The sequence below is a fragment of the Berghia stephanieae genome, chromosome 8 (genome assembly GCF_034508935.2).
Source record: "Berghia stephanieae isolate SIO BIC M18660-M18661 chromosome 8, UCSD_Bste_1.3, whole genome shotgun sequence".
NCBI lineage: Eukaryota > Metazoa > Mollusca > Gastropoda > Nudibranchia > Aeolidiidae > Berghia > Berghia stephanieae.
In genome coordinates, this window is record NC_088367.1 from 19,642,863 (window position 1) to 19,670,539 (window position 27,677).

At 34.8% G+C, this 27,677-nt stretch overlaps 1 protein-coding gene across 2 annotated transcripts; it reads left to right on the forward strand.

Moving 5' to 3' along the window:
- The first annotated feature begins 171 nt into the window (after positions 1 to 171).
- Positions 172 to 27,190, forward strand: LOC144978318 (L-gulonolactone oxidase-like). Of its 2 annotated transcripts, none has more exons than XM_078924192.1 (13): positions 172 to 665; positions 7,627 to 7,670; positions 8,335 to 8,436; positions 8,994 to 9,119; positions 10,039 to 10,136; positions 11,027 to 11,117; positions 13,240 to 13,425; positions 14,351 to 14,458; positions 18,024 to 18,100; positions 18,714 to 18,860; positions 20,756 to 20,917; positions 22,536 to 22,626; positions 23,855 to 27,190. In XM_078924192.1, exons 2-13 carry the CDS (start codon positions 7,653 to 7,655, stop codon positions 24,044 to 24,046), a joined length of 1,398 nt encoding a protein of 465 aa, XP_078780318.1. In that variant the 5' UTR covers positions 172 to 665; positions 7,627 to 7,652; the 3' UTR covers positions 24,047 to 27,190. The 2 variants fall into 2 exon arrangements, with proteins under 2 accessions (XP_078780318.1, XP_078780317.1); XM_078924191.1 differs by having other exon boundaries at positions 424 to 678.
- The last annotated feature ends 487 nt before the right edge of the window (positions 27,191 to 27,677 follow it).

Below are 27,677 nucleotides of genomic sequence, written 5' to 3' on the forward strand. Positions count from 1 at the left end.
AATGAAAATGCCAAATGCCAAATGATTTTTCTAATGCCAAACGGTTTTCAAAAATGCCAGATTTTTGGAATCTGGCATTTAAAATGCCAAACTGGCAACCCTGACAAGGCATAGGCTCTTGAGTTTCGCAGAAAACTTTGTAATTCATGGACAGACAACTGCGCGGCCATCGCACAGCGCGGAATACAATCACTGACAACTTGTACTAATCTAGATCATTGGTTATCAAAAGCTAAAGATGCTTTATAAAAGGAATTTATTTTATTTATTTCTCTCTGTGCTGAAGTGAATTTGTAAATATGAATGACGACAATAAAAGATAAATAAACAAACCGAAAATGGTAGTAGGAACCACACATCGATATATAGACAGTTTTTCGATATATTGATATTCAGAAGGATTAATGCCCAACATCATTCTTTTCTTTCAAGTTCAAGGCCTTTTCTAAAAGTACAGCCGATTATTAGCCTAATTATTTCTGAGAAAATTGTGTTTCTCGTCAACGTACGGCAAGTGGTGTGTTACACGCGCGCACGTGGTGACAAAGCATAACCAAATCACTTATCGGGCTCTTTAATGACTCGTATGGAGGCACCAACTTCGATCATTTTTTTGACAAACGTCGCATAAATCAAATCAATCGCCGCAGCTCTCCAAAGGAATCGTAAGCCAGTAGAGTAAGTGCCTTTTAGAATTAAGTTTTACATAGACAGATAGGCATTTAAAAACCATTTAATACCTTACTTTTAGATCTATGATAAACGATTCCAAAGTTATGATGATTTTACTGCTCAAAATTTACTATTGCAAAAAGCTCAAAATCTGTGACTGAGAATTCCCCCACTGGACAACCTCTCGATAAGGTGACTAGGCTACTGATTGAAACGGGACTTTAGCATAGAGAAAAGAGGGCTGGTCATTTGTGGCCAAAACTCTAATCATACTGCGCTGCTTTCAATCTTGATGAAATTTGACATTCTTCTTCAAGTAGGTACCAAGTCTGTACCAGACATCTGTGGTCATGGTACGCCATTAATCTCTCTGATCAGATAACCTCAGAAAACTAATATTACTCCTCTCTTTTTTTGTTACCCAGCTGTTCAAACTATTCAAATATGTTTTTCTTGGTCTACCTTTACTCTTTTTACCTTCTATTTTTCCTGCGAGAGCAAGATGTTCAATACATTTTCATTTAATTTATGTCGATTTAGGTGCCCTAAAAATTGCATTTGTCTTTTTCTTATTGTAGGAATCAATGACCTTTTAGTTTCAGCTTGCTCTAATACTTCTTCATTAGTTTTCTTCTCTGTCCATGAGATTCTTAACATACTTCTAAAAAACCACCCCATCATCATCATCACCAATACCATTAACCCATTCAGTACCACTACCACAGCGTTTCAATTTTCTCTACCCTTCAGTACCACGGGAAGGGAAATAACTCTATTTTTCACATGTACCATAGAACTTTAAAAATTCATACAAAGTCTATAGATAGAATGCGCTTGGCTAAGAAGCTCATAACATTGCCATCCGGAAGTATAACGGACCAACACACAAAATTGTGTGTATCCATGAACGTTTATGGTCAGGTTTATACAGTTCAGTGAGCATTACTTATAAACGCGGATGGCAAAAAGCAATGACAAAGACCTGAGTGATGTCACCTTCGAACTATCTATAGCTAGGGGAATTTGGGTAAAATTGTGCAAATTAGTGATGAAAGCACCAAATTTGGTACAAAGTAACTTGAGACCACTATTAATCGATGTTGATATAGAACCACATTGAGAAAATAAAAATAGGGAGATGAAAATCCGCCTCTATATGAAAACAAAGGGACGTAATCCATGAAATATTTGTTGACAAATCCGCGCTTTAAAAATATATTATTTTTAGCCTGTGTAAGGGGTTGATTATTTTAGCTTAAATAATTATCATTGTTAAAAATGTGACTTTATGCGATACAGGAACCGTATGGGCCGGTAGTATAGCTTTATTATGGGTACTGGAAGGGGGGTGGTGGGAGAGGAGGAGATGATGCTGGTGTTAGTTGTACTTGTGTTGTGTTGGTCGTCATCGTGGTGAAGATGATGGTGGAAGTGATGTTGGTGATAATGATGATGATGATGAGGTGATTGTGGTAATAATAGTAGTGATGATGGTGATGTTGATGAGGTGGTGGTGGTGGTGATCTTGGTAGTGATGATGATGACGAAGACGATGATGAAGATGATGATCAGATGATGTTGATGATGATGTTGATGATGATGTGTAAGTATGAAAAAAGAAATTGTGAAACAGGATTTTACAAATTTTGAAAAAAGTCAGAACTCTACACCTTATGTGATGATGGACTTTTCAGTCAACCCTATGACCTAACTCTATATTGTTTATGGTATTCAGTGAAACAACGACCTCTGCACAAGTTGACTTGACAGTTAGAACAACCATAGGTTGTTTGAATTTGAAGATTTTTAGACTTCAAGCAAGAGGGATTCACAGTGAGGCACATGTAGCAAGTTTTCTGTCTTCCACTAGACTTCACCATGTCATCGCTTCCTGAATTATTGAGTTGGGGCCTACCAGGTCTTTTTCATGAAGAATCACCCTTTTTCAGTTCCCATTAGAATAGCAAGTCTAAATTCTACGTGGGTCATTGTTTTGACAGTTGGTGGAAATTGCAACAAAACATGACAGTACATTTGGTAAGAATTTATGATAGCGACCTGAAGAATAAACTACACCAAACAGCTCCAACATTTTTTGGACCTTCTACCTACTGGGTAATACGACCGATACTGGGCATGTAAATCTACACTTCCGATATTTTGATTATAAATGGCAACAGGCATTGGAATTTGTTTATCAACACGACTGAGTGCAGTTCTATGAAACACAATAGTTTGCATTGGATCACTGCTGGTGGATAGTATACAAACATTCTTTTTGTCAGACTAAAAGCATGCCACTAAATTGCCAATTTGTCTCATTTTTGGGGTACCTGGTACAACATTTTTAGAATTTAGTTCTTTCGGTCATCCTTTTCTATTTGATGTAATTGTTCCACATTAACACGTCCCTTGCTCGAGAAGATCCTCAGCCAATTTCACAGAAGTGAAAAAATTATCATAATAGAGATGGCGATTCTGATTCAGATAAAGTGATTCCAAGTTCATTACTATATCATAACCAAGACCATGGACTAATTGTCGTGCACTTTCCCAGCGTAAACATCAAAATTACACAGATATCCAGAACTGCTATCGGCTGCACATCAAATTTTGATTCCCCACCAGATGTTATTTTTTGATGTATTGTTTAAAATGTAATCTGTCAGTAAAAGCCACCATTACCTCATCAATGGAAATATCTCTACCAGGAATAAAGTTTCTCCTGCTGTTTTCTATCACTAAACCATACAGGGGTCTAATTTGAACAGGGGAAATTTTCATTGTCATTTAGGTGGGAAAATCTGGCTAATTATTCAAATCTGGTCCTAGCCATGGTGTTAGCTACAACAGGCACAGTAAGTAGTTCATCAGATGACCAGTAAAATTTATAATCAGGTAGTCTGTGAATTCCAAACATGATATTATTGAAAAAAGAAAGTTTTATGTCATTTGCTGTTGCGTCGTACCAAGCACTAGGTGGGTTGGAAGAAGCAGCATATTTGTTTGTTTGTTCAGCTCTGTTTTCATAAAACTTTCAGGAATAAAAGGGCTCAGATATTCATAAGGTGTAGAGGTGATGTCTGGGCCTAAATCATCTGGTGGGTGTGCTGTACCATTGAAATCTTCAACAAAACATTGCTGATTTGTTCACTCCAGTCTCTGTTACCTTCATGTCTTGTCTCTTCTTCATCAATTTCATCATCTACTTCATCAAGTAAATCATGCAAAACTTCATCACCCAAGTCACTTTCATGATCCCTAGAATCTATCTCACCATAGAAATTATCATCTTCAGCATTGTTAATAATTCTGTTATCCATCAAGGAATTCTTGGGAGTCAAACACCATTTTTTCCCCAGTCACTTGAATTTTTGTTTTGAAAAGTCGGCTTCACTTTTTTAAACAATGTCTTAGACTTGTCGATGATCAAAAGTAAATAAAATAATCGTTACTTTGCACTGCAATCAGGTGACTATAGTACTTTACACCTTCATATAAAAGAGTTCCTACAGCCCAGGGAGGTCTTAAATACTAGTACTAAGGATGGTAGTGAGTCAATATAGCCGGTTCAGTACTCAGCAGGTTAATACAATCTTCCTCCAGGGGGCAGCGTGGCTCAGCGGTATGGTTTTTGACTCGTACCCGAAAGCACTGAATTCACCGCTGCAGTGTGTGGCCTTGAGCAAGTCACTTCGCCCTAGCTCAATTTGTGGTGCTGCACTGCGACTGATGCCTGGGTTATTCCAGTCTTCCCTTGGAATAGACCTTAGAGAAAAATTTCCCCTATGGGATGAATAAAAGGAATTTAAAATATGAGCGTGCAGTGTACACATGCTCGCCACATTTTTAAATGAGTCAATTTTAACCCTCTTGCCACTCAGTACAAATAATGGTGTGCACTCTATGTGGGTTAAAATCGGATTAATTTTGAATTTGACACTGGTGTACAAAGTAATCATAGGCAATAACTTTTTATAAAACTACCAATCACTATACCTACATTTTGTAAAGTTAATTTTTCCAACAGCATGAAAAAAATGAGTCAAAAGTTTAAAAAATCATTAAAAATTTGAAAATCGTATATTTTAGAAAGAAAATGTAAAAAATAAACAACAATGTTCATGTTTTTAACAGGATAAATGAAAGCAAAGCAATATATGTGTTTATTTTTTACTATATAAGGGAGAAGTATGAGTGGTGTACCGAGAAAGCCACGAATGTGGCTCTGAGCTGTAAGAGGGCTAATGCTTCTCTATTTGAATATACCATTAACAGACCAGTCTGTGAATGATTTTTTTTTATTCACATACCTTAGATATATTTTACACAAAATGCCAAACGAGTCCTAGAAAAAAGGCAAGCGAATTTTAACAAAATGTCAATAGTAATTTGTGCACCAAATCAGTGACTTAAGATGCCAAAGCCAATTTTCTCATGCCAAATGGCAACAATAAAATGCAAGTTTTAGGACTTTGGAATTGAAACCGTCAAACTGGCATTTCTGAATTTGTTTTGTATAATTGGCAAGGAAATCCAGGGTTTCCACAAGATCAGGAAACCGTTGTGTTTTGATCATTTTCTTCCCCAGGAAAAGGGTTAGTAATTTACTAATTCGGGTACACGGTATGGAAATTGTTTGGAATTTGCTCAGGTCTACATCAATACCACCATCACTTCGTCATCATCATTACTGTAACTACCACCTCAATTCATCATCAACATCACATCATCCTCATTACTACTATTACTACAACAACAATCACCACATCATCATCACTACCGCAGCTGCATCATCATCATAACTACCGCCACAGCTACAAACATCACCACCGCATCATCATCATCATCATCATCATCATCATCATCATCATCATCATCATCATCATCATCATCATCGCCACTACCATTAATTCAAACTCCCCCACCACATCATCATCACTACTACCACTACTGCAACCACCACCCCATTGTCAACATCACTAACACCACTGCTACAACCACCACATTAGCATCATCACTTCTACCATTAATACAACCTCTCCCACTACACCTCACCACTTCTACCACTACTTCAACCATCACCATATCGTCATCATCACTACCACTACCACTGCAAACAGCAACATCGCATCATCATCACTACTGCCACTACTTTAACCACCAACATTACATCATCATCATCATCATCATCATCATCAACTACAAATTCAACCACATCCTTATCATCACTATCACCACTATTACAAACACCACTATCACATCATCATCATCACATCTACAACTTCCTCACCACATCATCATCATAACTACCACTTCCACCACTCAAATTTTCAAGTGGTTTTTCCATCCGATACATTTTCCTGGGATAATGTTTGTGGTGGATTCAGGGTTAATAAACAGTATTTATCTTTGTCGAGATAACTACAAGTAACAACTGATAACCCAAAAATACTTTGACTCTAGCCTCAAAATCAATATTCATTTGGTCAACAAGCTCCAACTTTACAAGTGTGACAAAAAAAAAGCAAAGACAGAGCATCAGTCATCGGACGATGGTTTTGCCTGAATATCACATATACACATCTCTTGACCCAGACATCTTGTTATGGCTTGCTTCATTCAGTTTGTCCATCTAATCATTCATCTATCATATATCGTCATTCTGGGTGGGGTTCCTGGCCTCCCATAGTGGGCAGGGAGGCACTTACTGTGTCTTCCATCCCCCTATATTTGCTTTCCAACTTGCTTTCTGTCTTTGTCTTGGAATGAGATTACTTGGTTTTATCCAGGCCCTGGCCAGATGCCCTTGCTGAGAGGGACACAGTCAAATGTATAGATAGTTTTGAGAGATGATATTTTTTCCCTTGTAAATCATCTCTGTTATATGCACTGTATTATGTTTTGCTTATATATTACCATTAGCAACATTTTACAGAATTCAAATTAAATTTATTGAAAAAGAAAAAAAACGTTGACAGGATTCGATCACATGTTTCTGTCTGGGACAATCATCTAATTCATGCACTCCATCCATGTGAATGTCGACACATTTAATGTAAGTGGCATGACTGAAAAGTCTTGCCTCCTGTGCGATAATTTCTTTCCTAATTGAAATGACATCATCAAATTTTGACAGTTTTACTTATCACATCACCTTTGAAATTGCAATTGCTGTCCTTTGTCACACCCATGTTAGTTTATTTTATGACGGATTTGTGAATTTTGTTGTTATAGACCTGCAAATAAGTACACAAAAGGGTCTTATGCAAAAATTTTGCAAAGCTTTCATTTGATGTGTAATGCTGATTTGTAGAATGATTCGTTTACATGTTTTGAAGGAAGAGTCAAGCATTTTGTAATGACCCTGGTAAAGTGTAAATCTTACATCTTTTCTATATTCTACAATAAAGAGGTATTGTATATTATAAAGGTTGCGTTCTGATGCTGGTAAAACAATTGTTTTTTTGTTTTTTATTGCAAGTTTTTGGGTTGGAATTCCAGTGGAAACACTTGGATTTTTTTCTCCCTTTTAGTCCTACTGCAGTCTCCATAAACAAGGGTGCGACTTTAAAAATCCAGCAAAACTTCAAAACTTGTATTTGTCGCCAGATGGCATAGTTGATATTGTAGTTATTTTCTGTTCTGCCCAAATTCTCAGTATTTACCAATTCTTGATCTTTGTCTTGCACCTTTCATACACACTTGTTCAGTTCTTTATCTCAAACCGGTGCCTGCTCCTTAATTTTTTAATTTGGTTAAGTTACAATGAAAATCTGCCTCTATCAAGTTTTACTTCATTTCTCCATATTAAATTTCAAATTCTAGTTACCATCTTACGGCTCAAATGGTATTAAAACTTATTTTTCATTTTCCATGTACACCTCACAACCTATTTCATGTTTATCATTTCTTTCCATGTCTTTAATCCAATATTATTTTTTGTCACTAAAGATTCGGAAGGTTTCAAGACTCTGAAAATGCAAGTTGATGTCCAGGTCAGTTATCCATCGCTGATTGCATTTGATTCTCTGTACTTTGGGCAATAGGATTATAAAAAAAAACAAATTTCTCATTGACAATACACATTTAACATAAACAGAATTATATGTGCAGCATTCACATGTGGACTTCCACCAATTGAAAGAACAAAGTGGTTGTTCTTTTTGGACAAATGCGACCTACCACCTCATAATGGTATTATGTCACTGGCCCATTAGCCAAAATAAAAGTTTTGAAGTTAAAATGTCTGGAAATGTAGGGTTTTAGTTTTTGGTCATTCTAAGAAACCTTATCCGAAAGAAAAAAATTAAACTCAGCCCAAGTTTCATATTTTTGACCATAAATTCAAATTATAGCATTAATATCAGTCTGACGTAAAACTGTTTTGGGATGGTAAATGACATATAATGTACGAGTTATTCATACTTCAAGAGTAGAATGATTGAAAATCGCTGTATAGCGCATAGCTTAATGGCTTGATTATTAAGCTGTTCGACGAATTTCAGCCAACCTTGATTAGAATCCACGTCGTCAGTCTGCATATTATGTCCGTAGAATCTTTTTATTTTTTTATTTAAAAAAAAAATATATACCTTTATAACTGATCAGTTTACTTAATTCAAAATATATTTTTCTTTCTTTCTTTGTTTTATTTCTTAGAGTAATGGTTTGAAAAACCAACATTTCAGCAACTGGGCTGAGACCTTTTCATGTGAGCCAGAACTCTATTTTGAACCAGAAACAGAAGAGGAAATTAAACAGGTAGTGTTTAATCATCCACATGTAATGACAATGAACGTGAAGTTTAAATGATTGACTTTCATGAATCCTCCATATTTTATTCTTATTGTATAGTTAATGTATGATTTTGAAAAAGAGTGAGGGGAGGTTTGCTGGGGAAAGGATTGGGGAAATGTGTACTTATTTGCAAGCCTGAAAATCCATATTGTTATTGGCTCATTGTTATATAGAAATATATTCAAACATACGCCAACTATTGTCCAATGTGAACCATTTCCCTTTTTCTTACTTTTTCTCTTGTGCTTTTAATTGTAATTCTGGAATTTTTTCAACAAGACAAACAAAAACAAACAAAACAAAACAGACTATTAGACTACTCGTGTTGTTGACATTGATATTTGGTTCCATGTGGCCTGCTAGATGAATAAACATTATGCATACATTGAGAATTATGAACCCTTGGAAATGTGTTATATATAAATGTTCACGTTTTATTTGTTTTGATTTTATAGCTATTCAGTTAAATCATATTTTTTTTTTCTTCAGGTTCATATCTTTTATACTTTGAATAATTTCAGATTCTTCTGAAAGCTGTGACCAATGAAAAGAAAGTCAAAGTGATTGGATGTGGCCACTCCCCGTCAGACTTGGCATTCACCCAAGATTATTTGATCAGTTTAAAGAAGCTGAACAAAGTGTTGAATGTAAACGATTGTCTTGATATTATGTCCAATTTTTCTGTACATTAAACATCTCTCCAAAACTGAAATAATTATAGGAAAGGCTAGAAACATATTTGTTCGGTGCCTCAAATTGATGTTAATTTGAATTGAACAAGATGGCAAAAATTTGATTTAAAGTCTATATGATCAAAATTACAACTTTAAGGCTTTTGCATTAAAGAAACAATACTGGTCTTCGTCCATTAAAGCATTCCTATATTACTAAAATATATTTTTTAGAATTAAATTTCAATCTCCATTGTTTGATTTACCAAGGCAGAATAACACTTAGAGGTGTGGGTCACATATATTTTTTAAAGACGGCTTCATGGGTCTGTATAGAAAAGTAAAATGAATAAATATAACTCGCGTAAAAGGGACAGCCCCTTTATATGAGTCACATATACTCACTTTGTTTCTCTCTCCATCTTATTGCATCAATTAGACACTTCTAGCTTCTTATTATGGGCCTGCAGCTCACTGCTACATCATTCCATAAAGTTATGTTTGTCACACGAAAGACAAATTTTATATTCATTATGAGATCCTATATATCATTGTGTATATAAATAGTTGTTGGTTTATCATTGTAAGTTATAATCGTCACACATTGTACTTACTGAGAAGTCATGGCAAACAGTTTTTTGCATTTCATTATAAACTCAGCATCCCGTGTCTTATTGTTGCTTCCAGTCATTTGATAAGGCCCAATGATGTTTTCAATGAGATATTAAAATTCAAATCTCTCTCTCTCTCTCTCTCTCTCTCTTCTTTCCTTCTTAAACTCCTCCTCCGCCTCCTCCTCATCATCATCTTCCTCCTTATCCCTCCCTTTAACTCTGTTACAATTGCCAGCTTGCTAAATTTCCCCACTCAGACTGTCTCAATGTATCTTTCACAGGTGGACACAGATAAATGTCAGGTGACTGTACAAGGAGGTTGCACAGTTGGTTATCTAAACGAGAAGACCCTACCTGAGAATGGACTCTCTCTTTCAGTGTGGGTATTCGTTGATTTTTGATTTTTTCAAAAAACAAACAAACCAGATTTCCAGGCATCACATGTCAAAGAATTCCATACTTCACATTTTTGTCAGTCATAGATTTGTATGGTAATTACTTTGTTTGCCTTTTAAAAGTCTTGAGTTTATGCTTTTAACTCTCTCAAGTTCACCATAATTGAAAATTGAACAAATTTGTTCACTTTTCCATTCATATGAACTCAAGAGAGTTAAAAATCATTTATTTGTTCATTTATTCCATTTAGCCATTTCGATACAACTAACAAATACACCTTTGTCACTTTATACTAAAATGTTACCAAGAGGAAATTAAATCAACATAACATGCCATGTCATATGAAAATGCCACCTGACTGTATTATGTATCACATTCATCTTATTTCCATGTCATTTATTTACATTCTCAAGATTTATCAGCTTATATGCTGGATCTATAATAAAGACATTGTTTCCATCACTTCTGTGCTGAATAAAAGCAGTGCTTTTTCCTGATCTGATGATCAAGTTAAATTAGATTAATGATCATTCAATCATGGCCTCATTTTAGCTCACATCTTAGCATAGTTTAGATGACTAGCTGGTCGAATGAAAAATAATGACTAATGCTTAAACAAGATGCCCGTCAGTGGTGACAAAACAGGCATATAGGCAGAATAGGATCTGGACATTATTGTTTACTCAGATTTCCTCAATCTATAGTACATTGTTATGTTCAAAATATTACGTTCTAAAAGAAGGTATCTACTCATATTGTTTTTCATAAAAAATAAACTTAAAAAAAAAATTGATTTCAACCTCCGTTATTTTTATAAGCGCATTTTCTAAAATAAATCGATTTTTAATCTATGTCATTATTACCTCTTTATAGACAAGGTGCAGTAAGTGATCTCACTTTAGCTGGTGCTATCTCGACAGGGACTCATGGTACGGGTGTCAATTACAATATAACATCTGCCTATGTAAGTCTTTTGTATTGATGATGATGTTGTTGTTGATGCCGTTTTTTTGGGGTTTTTTTTTTTTGATAATTACGATGTTACTAGTGTGCATCTGTGTGAGTGTGTCTATGTCAATATTATATTGTTGTAATTGTGTAACCAAATGACAAATTGCCACTTTTTTGAGGACAACAAAGATTTATTATATTATTATTATTGAATTTATTTCCATAATTTTTTGTTTTCATTGTGAAATTATCACCATATGTCAACCATTTTGGGAAAGTATAATTTAATTTGATATTTTGACCAAATTGGGCTATTAAACCCCATTTGTAGGAAGTTGATATGTTTGTTACAAACCTTACATCATCATTGCCACTATCCCAATCATCATCATTATCAGTGTAATTGTCAGCATTAACATTGTTATTGTCATCGTCGTTATCATAATTATAATCATCATTATCATCATCATCCTCAAGTGGCTGTGGATAACTGTTCTAGCTCGATTAAGGCTGCACATTACTCTATCTATGCATGCAGGACTAGTTTAATAAAATAAAAAGAAATGAAACTGTCTTGAGAGGAACTGATAATGTCTCCTTTTCACGGCTATGACATTAGGTTAATTTATGTCAAGTGTGAAGCAAAGAGAAAAGTTATTTCAATATTACAATTCTCAAATAGGACTTTATGATATAATACATAAATCTATTGCTCATAGTAATACGCTTCAACAGTCGTAACGTCACTTCCCTCGTAATGACGCATGGTAACTAGTAACTAGCTCTAAACTATTGGAACAATGGCGGACGGCCTTATGAAATATTTCTCTGACGAGCATAAAAGCGTCTCCAGAGGAAAAAAAAACATTATAAATCTGATCATGTTTTGACTTTTACACATTCTGATCACAAGACAAATGAAAAGTTCTAGCCAGCATGAAGAATAAAAAGTACCGATTTTCTTTGTTTAGAACCACGATGGCCGCCGTTGCTGGGCGACGTGACATCAGACTATTGAATCCAATTATGTATTTGTCATTTAATTATTACATCATAAAATCATCTGCTTATTTGATTTAGTAACAAATTATAAATTAACCGGGATGTTTTTATTTCAATATTTAATTGTTTATGAATTTCCCCCCAATATGTTTTAGAGAAGTTGTAATTTAAGCTTGTGAGAATCATGTATTAGTTGAATACCATCGGTACAAGAAGAATAATTATTTCACTATGTGGTCCTTATTATCATTTCTAGCTACAAATTAATGTATTTTCATTAACATTTTAAATTTATTTGTGGCGTCACTGTTTCTCTCATGATTTATTCAAAATGTGCTAAAGTAGATTTTTAAAAAATTGAAGTTTAAAAGGCACTCTAGGTTTTCCTACATCACAAGAGATGATGTTACATTCATGTATCCACGTCTCAAAGTTATTTCATTATTCTCATAAATACTCACCAACTTTGTCCATCGTAAACAATAAAAAATATATAATAGTAAGAGTAATTTGATATGTTATTTACTTGGACATTAGTGTGGTCAGATGAAGACCATAGCATCCTAGATGGAGAATAGACATACGAGGTATCCAGGAAGTCTTTCCCTGATTTCAAACGCTTAATTGTTCTAAAACCATAATAGATATTTACATCTGGTTTTCATCATCTTTTATAAGTCATTCACCTTCATTACATCCCTAAAGTTAGAAAAATGAACATGAACTTAAAAGACATCATTTTTCTCTCCTATTTCGGAATCACATCAGTGAGTCGAAATTCTCAACACATGTTCTTTGTGTAATGTGATTGCATGGAAAGAAATCGCCAAAATTAGCTTAACAACTTGTCATAGCCCTTTTTGGCAGACCATGACAGGACATAAAAACAATTAAAAAAAAAAACAAACAAAAACAACAACAAAAAAACTCCAAAGAAACAGGTATTCTCAATTTGCTGAGATACGAAGTGAACTGGCAGATGCCCAAAAGAGTTATATAGGCCCATCTATCTTTACTGTGCAAGCGATTAATGTAAATGTCTATTTAGAAATGATAGAATTTTATGCTGCATTCCATTGTCATGAATTTTGGCCATAGATAATTTTTCATTAAGACAGTATTTCTTTTTACAGGTAGTTCAATTACGACTGATGACTGCAGCAGGCGAAATCCTAACCATCAGCAAGGAGGAAAACTCTGATCTTTTTCAAGCAGCAGTGTTAAGCCTTGGTTGTTTAGGTGTGATTTTAACTATCACTTATCAATGTGAAAAAGCATTCCGACTGCACCAGACACAGTACCCAAGCAAACTTAATGATGTGAGTATTTGACTGCATTTTTCTTTTTCTTGACAGTGGGGAAAAGGTTGAAATTTATGTAGAATAGGTTATGACTGAGAGGCGAGAAAACTGAAAAGTGATAAACTCATGGTACAGTGATAGAAGCCTCTGGTGGTTTGTACCACATACCCCAATATTAGGACTCTCTATCCAGTTTGCAAATTCTTTACTGCAGTTTTGTATTGTCACAAACCTGCCTGACAGCTATATCACAATAAACCTTAGTCTGTTGGCTGGTCCGCCCCAATGTCTTCTCTTGATGGTATAGCTTCTCTCCCAGTCTCAAGAAGATAGCATCCCCGTTGCCTGGAGGGTCCAAATTTTTCTGTCAACTTCAATCCCGTACTTAACTCCCTTTCCGAAGTCAGGGAAGCTAAGTGCAACGATTGCCAAGACTTCATTCGGCTTGTACTAGGGGTACCGTCCATCATGCATCTGAGAGTCGGATAACTCCAGTTCTAATCTTAATGGAAGCTTTTGCAATTGTACTCTTTAAAAAGAAAGATGAAAAAAGGCTATGTATAGAAAAAAAAGTTATCCTTTAGAACCACAAGACCCAAGAAGCTGGAGTTGATCTAGATGTCCGAGGTTTTAAATGGAAATTAGCAATTATTGGCTACCCTCAATATAGGGTCCTGGTTTATAGTAAAGAACTTTGCAGGATTTGACAGATTCAGTTATCCAATCACTGCTGAGTGGGGGAAAAAAATCTGTATGCAAAATGCCTTTCCTTCAGGCATACTGTCATGGTGCTCAAGCAGTGACTCAAACACCCAGACTACGACTTAGGTCATAGTGAGAGTCTAAGGCTGCACAGCTTCATAACTGGGAAGAAAAAATGATTAACAGTGACTCAGATTCAATGTCTGGTTCTATAAAATGAATTTATTTTTATTTATTTCAGGTTATAGAAAATTTGAATACATACACCCAGTCCTCTGATCACTTCCGTTTCATGTGGTATCCATACACCAGTTCTGTCATCTGTTATCATGCAAGTCGCCGTCAAGAGGTAATTAATCTGAGAAGGTAGTCATTTAAAGCCTAATGGTGATGGACCAGAATTTTTTAAAAACTCTTTAAAACCAGATATTGGGACAAGTGCTTTGAAATTTAATTATAAGGATCATATATTTTAAATACAAAACATCATCTACATCATTTTGTTCAATGTTCGATATGCTTCATGACTCGATCTATACCATGTTCCAATAGTTCTGCCACCCCCAAAAAAGTGAATATTTTTACAGTGTGAATTGGTTATACACAACTGACAGCGCGAGACTGTTCTCCATTAAGTAACAATTCACTGGATACACAGCAGTTGTCAAATTTGATTGTCTGCATATCGTTCCTGGGTGGCACATGTATTTTGAAGAAGATTCTTATAACTTCCAAGTAACCTGTGTTAATTTTTTTGCCAAAATGTCACCAATGTGCATCCAAAGTTTGCGAATAATCAAAGCTTTCATTTTCTTGGTTGTAGCCTGTATTTCATTGATTCCAATAATAAATTATTGAGTGTAATTGTGACCCTACGCCTCGAAGAGTTAATAAGTCGGGATTTGGAAAAAGAAGAAAACTGGTTTTAAAGTGGAAATGGTCAAAATTATTAAATTTCAGTTTTTGGTTGTTTCAGAAACTACAATAATTTTTCTACATGAAAACATAATAATTCAACATAAATATTGACGATAAGTTATATAAATTTAAAGTTTAAAAAGGCAACTATCAGTGAAACATTCAAAACGAGAGTTGACTTTCTCTCAGAGAGCCACCATTTCCAAGGCTTAGTAATATTGTCTTTTCTTCCACCAATACCATGTAAGATACCACAGCAAAGGGCGTGTCTTTATCTATCTCAAGAGAAAGCATGACAGTTTCCACAATTTCATGGTTCAACCAATAATGAACTTTAAAAACTGTAAACAAGTCTAGGTTTTCCCATGACAACCGTACAAATTGATTATTCTGATTGGTCAACGTTCATCACATGCACCTGTTGACCATTAAAATGCCCGGGCGATGTGTCATGACGTCAGCATGCATGTGGTACATATGTGTGTTTGTGCATTTTGATACACACCACATGCTATTATTTCTTTGTCTAGCTGCATTGGTTAATGATCGAGGCGAGGGTCCCTTGTCCCTCTTTCTTTATTCATGAAATTATAGGACATGCTACGACTTTAATAGGACAATAGTTGCCTAATCTTACACTTTCAGAGATTGTTGTAGGATAAACACACATCATCATCACTACCAACACTACTACAACACCACCACCACATCATCATTATTAATACAACCACCACTACTACATCATCACTACTACTACTACTACAACCACCCACACCACATCATCACTACGACTACTACTACTACTACTACTACTACTACTACTACTACTACTACTACTACTAATAATAATGCTGAAAACTTATATAGCGCTATAACTCCGAGACACCAGACTCTAAGCGCTCGTACTACTACTACTACTACTACTACTACTACTACTACTACTACTACTACTACTACTACTACTACTACTACTACTACTACAACTACTACTACTACTATTACTACTACCAGCAACACAACATCATCCTCACTACCACCATTAGGTTTTGGAGCTTTACTTCATTTGAAATAAGGAAACTTTGGGGTTGTATTTGGCAATGTGTCCATATATCATAACATAGTTGTAATCAGTTATCTATTTAGATCTATACAATATTTAAACACATACCAAATATCATCCCAATTCCCTTTTTGTGTGTGTGGAAATTCCTCTTTCGGCATTGAAATTCCTCCGAGTGGTGTCTGAAATTCCTGAGTTATCTTTGCCCATTGATTTGACTCTGTCTGAAAACGGTGCCTCACTTCAAAGTCGATTTTCTCAAAACTTGGATTTTATACTCTCCCTACTTCAAATGGTTATAGTTGGGCAATGAATAATCAGAATTTTATAAATTTGGTATCAAATTTTAAAGCATAAAATAAGCTATGATTGGGTACCAAAAACCCAAAATTGAAAAATCCGACTTAATACTGTTTCGAGGCGGAGGGTCACAGTTGTGCTTTAAGAATGAGTTCCGCTGGATTATCAATTTCTGCAGTTTTAATGTCTGACAAAGAACTGTGCAACATTAAAATCAGTGTTTAGAAGAATCTGTATCAGCAAAAGACTGCCAAAGAAGTGATTTCTCATAGGCAACAACTCCTTAGCTTGGATCGTACCATTGTCAACTATTACATTCAAAAGCCATTTGTGACTAGCACACAATTATCTTGATTTGTTGGATCATAGAAAATAATGATGAATTTTTTAAAAAGTCATTGTGATTAATAATTCTCTCTCTCTTTCTATATTTATTTCAATTGTTACCATCTATATTTATACTAAATTCGCATAATCGAAGGTGGACAAAAAGTTTATTCCTTTTAAACTTTCACCAATGATATGACATGAAAATAGACAAATAAAGAAACAAATGGTTCTAAGATGTTTACGGGATCGTGAAATTCGTCCATCTTACACCAGCGTAATTACAAAATATCTTGACCAGGAACATTGCACATAGCTGCAGAGGAATAGAAATAATGTTCTCGGTACTGGCAATCAATGTTCTGAGATGGCCTTCAAGATCTCTAGACCTTAATCCAATCGAATATCTTTGGGAAGAGCTTGATAGGAGGATAAGGAATATATCACACCCATGACAAATGTGCCAATTTCTTGGGAGTTGCCTTGCAGCAAAAGAGGCAAGAAATTCCCCAGAGAACAATCCTGAGCCATATAAGGACAATGAACCACCCGATGTTCATCTGTAATTCACTGCATAGTGATCAAAATTGAACACTGGATTCCACCATGTCAATTTAAATAAAGTTATCTCCCTTGACATAGCTGATGTCTATGGTATTAATTTGTATTTTATTCAATGGCAGACATGGTTGTCTTGGTCCAGATCAAATTTCAACAAAAATGAACTGAAAATTAAAGGGATATTTAACCTTTTTTTGGGGGTGACAGAACTTTTGGAACCTGATACAGGTATTTTCTTTTGAAACAGATTCGCGATGACCACATTTTGTTATCTAAACACAATTTTAATATTACTTAGCGTCCAGCTGTCCTGATGAAATCAGGACTGTCTCAATTTGACAATCTGAGAAAAACTTAAAGAAAAACAATTGGACTGTTTATATGTATGGAAATGTCCCTTGCATGTCCCAGAATTATGTTTATTAGAATAGCAAAGTAGAACAAGGAACATAAAAAGCTCTAATTCTAGATTATATTATGTACTGGTCCTAACATACTGCTATTCTGGGTCATGACAGTATTTTGAAAAGCTATTTGAAAAGGTGGCCTCTATGATATTATGTCAGAGATTGGTATGTTTTTTATGTCATGTATTTTCTTGAAAATTATTTTGTGTTGATGTTTACATCAAGAGCCTCCTGACTGAGGATACTCATGCTCTATATGAGAGTCCATTATAATTATAATGGTTATCATCATCATCATCATCATAATTATTATTATTTATTAATCCTTTATTTCATGACAGGCACCCAAATCAAAAGGCAACTGGTTTTGGGATATGCTTGTTGGATATTACATATTGGAGGTTTTACTTTACATTAGGTAAATGATTCACTTTTGTGTTGATATTCATTGTCAAGTTTGTATATATGTCCAAAAAATTGAAACATATCGTCTATAAGGTCTTCTTTTACAAAACTAAACATTGGGTGAGAAAAAATTTCAAAGCGGATATTACACAAGAAATACATTCCTTAGGACTTAATCATTAAGAAGGAATGCCAGATTATCAACAGTCTATAAATTTCATCATGGGCAAACAAAATTCTTCAACCGCACAAAAGCATAACTTTCAATATGCAGAGTTAAAGAATGTGCCAAACATGACAAACATACATCATTGAGCAACCACCTACAACAGGTAGACAATGAGCTTTATCTTCTTGACCTCTAGAGATTGGAATGCACTGCCAGATAGTATTGTATGAGTATGAATTTACACGATGACATAGGAGAGCAGAGTGTCATCAGCGTGGTGCCATTGTCTTGCTCAGATGAAGAACCCATCTTTCTAACAAATCATTCATTAATTCAAAATTATTCCACATATTCGAGCATCGTAAAATTGTGAATATGCATTTGTTTAAAAGACATTAATTTCAACTTTTTAGCTAATTTTATTTATATATTTATTTTTAAAAATTCCATCTCACAGTACTTTCTTCTCAAGTCTTGTTCCCTACTTGAATCGTTTGTACTTCAATATCAACAGCAGGAGAGTTGAATTTGTTGATCGAAGTGACCATGTTTTCAACTTCAACTGCTTGTTCAAACAGTTTGTGATGGAATGGGCTGTGCAGAGGTAGGAGACCACAAAAATAAAAGATAGTCTTTATATAGCAGTTTTTCACTACAAGCACACTGCTTTTAATGCTTTTTTAAATATCTCATGATGACGAAATAGCCTACTTTCAACACATTAGGTGAGACTCGAGATTTAATTTTGGGACACTGTCAATGCATTTGCTTTACACAGGGGGAACCCCTAAATATGATGATATATCTTTTTTTAAGGGCATGCTGTTGACAGGTCTGATTATTGGCTCAAACCATCTGACAGACGAAACAAATTTTCTTCAATTTGAATTATGAAATAGATAGATTACTTTAGGAACCATAAAACCCAAAGATTTAGGAGTTTATTCCAGTTCCTGTAGCGTGCAATTAGCATTAACATATGCTTCAATCTCTCTAAATAGGATGCTAGTTTATTGTAGAACTCTCTGTCATAAGTGAGAAAATTAATTTTTCTATTTATGCTAGAAAACGTGTACTTCATATGTGAATAGATACGATGTCTTCCAATTTGTCAAAATGTCTTTAACTGCAAAGATATTCAGGATATTTTTCTTATCGAAGTCTCATTCCACTAACCGATAATATGTCTTGTTTTCAAGACATACTCATGAAAAGCAAAAATGAAAGATTTTTTTTTTCATATTCCCAACTATTGATATTGATTTTCACCTTTATTCTTTCCAAATATGATTTGATATTGGCTGGGACAATCTTCTAGCATAAACCTCACTGTCTTATTGAGGCATTTAAGAAAGCACTACAACCTAACATTTCATTGAATTAACAGGTGTTTTTTTAAAAGAATAAATGAATATGATAAATATTTTAAAATCCCATCATTCAGCCTCAGGAGAATTTTTTTTTCTGGTCTATCCAGAGAAAAGCCAGATAGCTCGGGCATCAGCCGCAGTGAGCAATAGGGGCTAAATTTCTTGCTCAAGGAAAAAATGAGATACCAATAGTGTGGCTCTAGTATTCTCAATGGAAGTGCAATGCCTTAGCCATTCTGCCATCTTGACCCTATAAGTTAAATGATCTATATTAAGAAGATAAAACAAAATTTGAAAGCACCTTCTCAAACAAGAAGAGACCCATGCACTGTTGCATGGGTCGAATCCAAGACAACGTGTTAAAATACTTCTTGAACGTCGTTTTTCGTCATTGTTGTTATCAGATATATATACTATACTTTGTGGGTGGAATTCCCTTTCAGTCGGGGAAACGTTTGCTGTCTGAGTCAATGGGTTCACACATAAATCCACATCCTTCTCTCCCTTTATATCATGTGTTCTTTCCATATGCTTTGTATTCTTCCTCTGGAATGAGACCATTCAGTTTTGTCCCGACCCTGCCTGGATCCTTTTAGTGATAGGAAAATGTTCAGGTTCTGTTGGATTTTTGTTGTTGTTTTTTTTTGGTGATGGGTGTTACTTTTTTTCCTTTGTAATTTAATTTAGTGCGTATATATTTTATAAACATTTAACTTTACCTCTTTTGGTTGAGGTCATATGTATGAGTGAGACTTTTAGGTGGTCTACTTAAGCTAGTTGTTTAACTCTTGCAGGCATTGGTGTTACACCAAAATACAGGCGTTAAATCGTCCCAATTATCAGGTAACCTCACTGGTAGCACATCTGACTGGTGATCAGGAGGTCTGAGGTTCAATTCCCAGTTGAGACAGGCTCATTTTTTAAGATTTTTTTTCCCTTGTGTTTGTCTATCTTGCTTTGTCTGGCATTGTTTCATACACACTTTTTCAGATATTTATTTTGTTAATCTATTGAGTGCTTTTTTTATCTTATTGATATTCCCCCATGCCCTATTAATTGATTCACATTATGCTGCAAAAAATCCCAAACAAATAAAAACAAAACTTTTAATAACTTGTTATTTTCAAAGGGATAAAGTGGGGCTGGTGTTGATGGAGTTGAAAGAATGGTTTGAAGCAACAAAATTCCCTGCCCACTTTCCTATTGAGGTACGATTTGTGAAGGCAGATGACATTTACCTCAGTCCTTGCTATCAACAGGACTCTTGCTACATGAATATTTTGATGTACAAGTAAGCTGTATTTCGTGTTAATTATTATTATTTTTACCTTTCTTGGTTGTATTTGATCTTCTTCTTTCCTCCTTTAAAAAAAGTTTTATTTATTTATTTATTTTTAAGATTATCTTTATCTTGATGGGATGGGAATAACAAAAATAGTCGCCTCCGATCCCAAATTTACTTGCAGACAAAGATTATCCTGGTATCCATTGTATTAAACTGACAATGATAATTGTTACCTGCCCTTTGGACGGGATGGTAGTCTGTTGCAAAGTACTTTCCACCAGATCAAACAGACCCAGCTATCAATCACTATGGGGACTGGACCCAAGGCCAAAACTGATCCCTTTTCTTGTGGGGTAAGTACTTAATCAACTGAGCTACTAATCCCATATTAAGTTTCTTAAAATGGAATAGTAAGAGTAAGAGTTTGAACGTTTTTTGTTTGCTGAGAGCTGTGAGAAAAATCGGGTGGCATTTTTATGCACTCAAAAAACATTTTCATAAGCTTTATTGCCTAGATTTAGTTGCTCAGTCTTATGTTGTATTCCTTGTAACAGGCATTGTTGGTCATTGTCAGTGACCTTATTAGTGGCAATGATTGAAAAACGCTGGCCTGATGTTATGTCCTTGGGAAAGACAACGCACTTTACACATCACCTCAGGTGCCTCAGATGTGAAAGAGTACCTAGCTATATGCATTAGCAGATTTTGCAAAAGTGCTATTACAAAAAGGAATCATAATAGCTGAATAGAATCCTACGAAATGGACATTTGGCACAAACCAAATGCCTTGCTGGGGGAATAAGTGGGGCATGGTGAACTCATGGAACAGGATGGGAATGTGATACAAAAATACTCTAAAATAAATCTTTTAATTTCCTCATTGTCCTGATGATTTTCTGTCAGTAATGGATAATGTAGATTGAATTATGGATTGTATTTAAAAATAGAGCATTTATATAGCGCAATAGTCACTAAACATGCTCAAAGCACTTTACAAAGGGTCCCTGATCAAAAGCAACACGTAACATATAGAACGAGACACGACGCCTATTAGGTAATATTACATTTTTTCTTACAGAGACAATGCTGTTAATGGCCAGGTACTCATTTTACACCTGAGTACAGTGAGAGAATGTGAGTAAAGAGACTTTTCCAAGGACTCAACTAGGCGCCAAGCGAGACTCAAACCCAGGCCCTTCCAGTTCGAAAGTGAGTGTCATACCACAAGACCACATAGTGCATTTACACCCTGGGAACATGGGTTCAAGCCCCAATTTTGGAATCTCTTTTTTCTATCTTAAGCAGGACACTTAGCTCCTATGGGTGGCTTTTCTTTTCTGATACTAGAGTTGTCTCATTTTTTTTTATATGTCGGATCCTAAAGACAGAGGTTGCCGATTAAAACTTTGTGGAGACACTAAGATTTTTTTTTTTTTTTTTTTTGCGTAACCTCTGAGTTTAAATTATTCTGTCCCACATATTATCGCAAGTGGACTTCGGAAAAAAGTTTCTGCCTTTAAAATAATTTAATGTGTGTTGAAAGGTGCATTAAACTAAAATATAAAATCTTTTGAAGATTTCTCTCTGTATATACGCCAAATTGTTTCATTTCTCCTCTTTTCAGGCCATTTAACAAAGTCGTGAACTTTGATGAATATTGGCAGAAATATCAAGAAATCTTGGCAAAACACGGTGGAAGACCCCATTGGGCAAAGGTACTTGACTTATTATTCCTCTTTAACCCTAATGGAACATTGTAAGCCGTTTGGCCATCTATTCCCATAATCTGTTGTCTCATTCTCTATGGCTATCTCTCCTAATTATCAATTAAGGTGACTTGTTTTTTCCCAGGCCTTGGTTGGAGTAGGGAAAGTTTTATTTTGAAAGATGATTTTTTTTTTTGCCTTTGTTAATCATCTAAGTGACTTTCTGAACCAAAGAGGCAGGTTGCTTTTAGCATCTTTCTGTAACTATTCCCCATTTCCTTACATTGTCTTAAGCACCTGTCATCCAAGAAAATGCAAGCACTATACTCTAAATCTATCTCTTAACTATTCTTTTGAGTTGCATACCACATGGAGCAGCATAGCATACTGGTAAGGTCTTTGCTTTGTACCCAAAAGGTAAAGAGTTCGACTACCCTTCGCACAAGTCAACTCGCCCTAGCTCACTTTGCAGTGGTACACTGCTGCTGACACCTGGATTATTCCAGTCATACCCTGGAATTGTGACCCTGAAGGCCAATTTTTCCTTGGGGATGAATAAAGGGAATTTTATTATTATTATTATTATTATTGCTGTTGTTGTTATTATTATTTTTATGATTATGATTATTATTATCGCTGTACCACAATACTTTTTTTAGATACTGAAATGACCTAAAAGTGTCACACTGTCAATAATTATAAAACGAAACTTTACTACACTGCAACTCTTCTTTCAGGGTATTTAGTTCTGGTGTTTTCCATAGTCCGGACCATGACAGTCCTGATTCATTTATCTCTATGTCAACTGATTGTGTCCATGACTTATTTAATCTTCCAAGCCCCCCTAGTTCCTTGAGCTAATGTATTGATTGCATGGCATTATTACAAAATGGTGTCAGAAAACTGAAATTGAGTTCATTATTGTTATATGAAACAAATATATCACTCTTCTTGAGTAACATTTCAAAGATCTGAGAAATAATGGTGAAATCTGATTTTTATTCTCATAATCTGGAAGCTGAATTATTTGTCACTACCACATTATCTCATTCGTCTGTAGTGTTTCTTTCATTCATCCTGTTTTGTTGATAAAGGGGAAACCCAAAACGTCCATTTTACCTCTTTTCGTATATTAAATTGAAGTTTACATTCAATTCCACATTGTTATATATTTCTTCGAGCTTCGAGCAGCAACATTTACATTGTTTGTAATAAGGAATATTTTTTTTCTCCTCAGGACCACAAGTACACAAAAGATCAGTTTTGTAAGATCTACCCCAAATGGCAAGAATTTTGTGATGTCAGAGAAAAACTTGATCCTCAAGGTCTTTTCATCAATTCAAATTTAAAACGTGTGTTTGGCATTTCAGAGAAGCCAACGGGATTTCCTGTTCATGAGAGTACTGCCTCTTGTGTGAAAATAATCTAGTCCTTAACTTTCTTCAAAACGTTTTCAGAATTGTTAAATAAATTATTGAACAAAAAGAAGTATGCCAGAAAAAAAAAAAAAAAAAAAAAAAAAAAAAAAAAAAAAAAAAAAAACCCCAAAAAAACACAACAAAAAACTTAACATAGAAGATTTCGGTCTCAAAACAGAGACGACTTGACTTTTCCAAGAGTTAACTATCAATGTGCTTATGGTACAAGAATTGTTTTGATTGGTATTGTTGGCTGAAGAAGGATTTGAACATGAAACAATTTTTGGGTAACATTTTTTTTTTATTGCTTAAAGGTTCATTTTGGTTCAATGCTTTTACAGTCTTATTGTGTTTAAGCAAGATTCTTGCTAAGATACATAAGATAAGAAATTTTAATCAAAAATTATTTGCTATCAAAGATGAATCTTGTTTTCTGTTCATGTTGTAAGTAAAAAATTGAGAATTTTTTTTTTGTTACTTGTTCATGTGACCACCTGTTCATTGTAGATGCCTAGGTTAAATTCTCTTTTTAAAAAATATTGGATTGATAAATTTGTCAAAATTTGTTATTATTATTTGTGAAAAATATTGGATTGATAATTTGTGTGTGTGAACATCTGTCTATAAATGGATCCTCACATTTTCTGTGACATACTTTTTAAAAATCATTCGAGAGAGTTTAAATGGAATAACTAAATATAAAAGGAATAATCAGATAAAGAATATTTTAAAACAGTATGCCAGAAAATTGTGAAAATATCTTTTGTTTTGTCCTACCGTTGGTCTTTTTCATATTGTCTTTTGTTTGAACGTTGTGCCGTCTACTTTGTATACTATTCTTTTATTAAATGTCAGAACATATTATATGAATGAATATGGCTATGCTGTCTCTATGGACACTTGCCATAATATAAATAGATCATTTTTTATTATGTTGGTGCTTACGTCCTTTGACCATTTGACGGCAGTCTAGTCAAAGAGTGTTTCACTTGTCAATTTTATGATCTTTCAATTTGCTCTATTGTCTTCCCATTCTCTGACCTCAAATATTGCAAGCAACAGAGGGACAATCAACTTTTCCTTTTGGTGCTATGGTTGATACCTGGGTTATTCCAGTCTTCCCTTTGAATAAACCCTAAGACAAATTTCCGCATGAGGACGACAAAAGGGAACTTTATTAATTACTTTAAGGACATGCTACAAGGTTTATGTGTGTGTGTTTATGTGGGGTGGCTGCATCACAACATTCATTTACTGCTGTAGCCAGCCGCTAGCTCATCATGACCTGTGGCTTTGAAATTGGAACTTACGGCGAAGTGATTAGAATAAGCAGAGTAGTCCTTTATGCAAAACGGCGATGGAGTGTCTCTGCATATGTATTATTATTATATACTGCACACTTACAACGCAGTATAGATAGATACACACATAAGTAACTGCCAATATCACAATACGTCATCAGTGGTTGAAATCAATGGGTGCAATTATTAAAAAAACAACCTTTAATTAATTATTTTTAATTTGTGTGCGTGTGTGAACATCTGTCTATAAATGGATCCTCACATTTTCTGTGACATAATTTTTAAAATTATTCATTGTCTACAAATCCCTGAGCACGAACAGTCCCTCCTATATTAAAGACCTTCTAAACATATATGTCCCCAATAGAAACTTGAGGTCAAGCAATGACCAATCAATCCTTGTGAAACCTAAGCCATTGCGTAAAATAGGTGAACAGTCTTTTCAATTTTCGGCCCCCCATTTTTGGAACTCTCTCCCATCACATGTGAGATGCTCGGATTCGTTGACAACGTTCAAATCTCGCTGAAAGTTTTATCTTTTTACGTCATAATGTTGCAATATTATTTTCATATTTTGTTGTTGTTAAATTGAATTCGTATCACGTTTCCTTCACACTAGTCTCACTGTAATATGTTTTGTTTTATATCACTGTAAAGCGCCTAGAGCCTGTGACAACGGGGTAAAGCACTATATAAATGCCATTTTATTATTATTCAAGAGACTTAGTTTAAATGGAATAACTAAATATAAAGGGAATAATCAGATTTTGACAATTTTTCGCTCGTTACCCCAAACCAATCCTGGGAAAGTTTACATCACCTTCATCGTTTGATTGTAACTAAGAAGATGATGTAATTTGTTTCAACGAATAGTATCTTTTTGGCGGAGCTATCCCAGTTAAAACCATCACCACCAATGCCGGCTTAGCCAGCCAAGACGGAGAGTGACAGCAATGGCTGAAGTCGACTCGACAGCCAGTCAACCCAACATCGAGACGGCTAATGGAAGGTTTCAACCTTCAGAGAGAGAAAAATGGACTTGCAAACAGCATGTTTTTAAAAATCTTATGTCAATTGATGAAGGAAATCTCATGATTTAGCCATGATGTTGTGTGAGAAAAAAACTCATTTGTCCTTACTCAAAATTATTGGAAAGGACCTAAAACAAGCTTTTGTTTGGTTTATTGGTCTATTAAATTGTTTGATGTGTCAATTTTTAATGATTTTCCCCTCTCCCGCTCAGTCTTGAACATAACCCAGACCTGCCTACCTGAAATTTCCAAAATTCGTAACAAGAGGGCCATAATTTTGTAATTTTCAGTAACATAGTGAAAAAAATTAGTAACACCCCGATACGTACTCAAAACGGAACTTACCGCAACAATGTCGGCTGTAGAAGCGTAGGTAGAATCAACAATGCACAAGTTGACGGTGGGGACAGAAGTGTTATTGTTGATATTGTTTATATAGGCTACTACACACGTCAAATTAATATACTATTTACACTATGTACACACAAATCCAGAAATCTATCGTCCCTCTACACTGCCCTTTTGCAGTGAGACCACAAATTTTATTTTTATCATCCGTCAAATATGACTATGGAGCCAATATTTGCGTGTTTTGTGAACAAAATGCATGATTTCTTTCATTTTAAAAGTTTTGGGACTCTTCGAATGATTGCAATTATAATATAATATTTATTCGTGTCCATATTTGTATTGTTTTGAATTTAGAAATGTGCTTATTTTGCATTTAGCAGATGATATTCTTATGAAATCATGTCCTAGATATATGACTTCCAGGACATCTGCACAAATATTCATGGGTCGAATAAAAAATTTTAAATTCATAGCTCGCTTGTTTTTTAATCGATTTTGATAATTTTAAAAAATTTATTATCTTAGTTTTGTTAAAAGGATTCAAAACATTTGTGTCTTAAAGGTGAGAAATCAATTTCAAATTTTCACTCGTGACACCTACTCTCTGTGATTGAAATTGCTCAGTTTATTTCTGGTCCTGTTGGGGATCGATAGCGATAGCTAGAGGGAAAGTCAAATGAATAGAACCTTTTTTTTTTCTTATGAGGAGATGATATTTTTTCTCTTTGTAAATCATATTTCTTTTACTGTTATGCTCATTATATCATGGAATCTTCTGTTCCCTATTTATTAATTAAACCCGCCCCTTTTTCCTCAGTGCTTTAACTGCATATCTACAACTTTCCTCTATCTCCCTTTTTACTGGCGCTGAAATGACCTAACTTCCAGCGCCGTAAAACCCTTAAAAACAAAAAAAAAACAAAAACAAACACTACAGTACAAATGGGGGGATACAACCA

What these genes read in the sequence shown, in the direction of transcription:
- LOC144978318 (XM_078924192.1), top strand. An exon ending in AATGGACTCTCTCTTTCAGT is followed by an intron (nt 10,137 to 11,026) that starts GTGGGTATTCGT and finishes ACCTCTTTATAG; the next exon opens with ACAAGGTGCAGTAAGTGATC. An exon ending in ATGAATATTTTGATGTACAA is followed by an intron (nt 20,918 to 22,535) that starts GTAAGCTGTATT and finishes TCCTCTTTTCAG; the next exon opens with GCCATTTAACAAAGTCGTGA.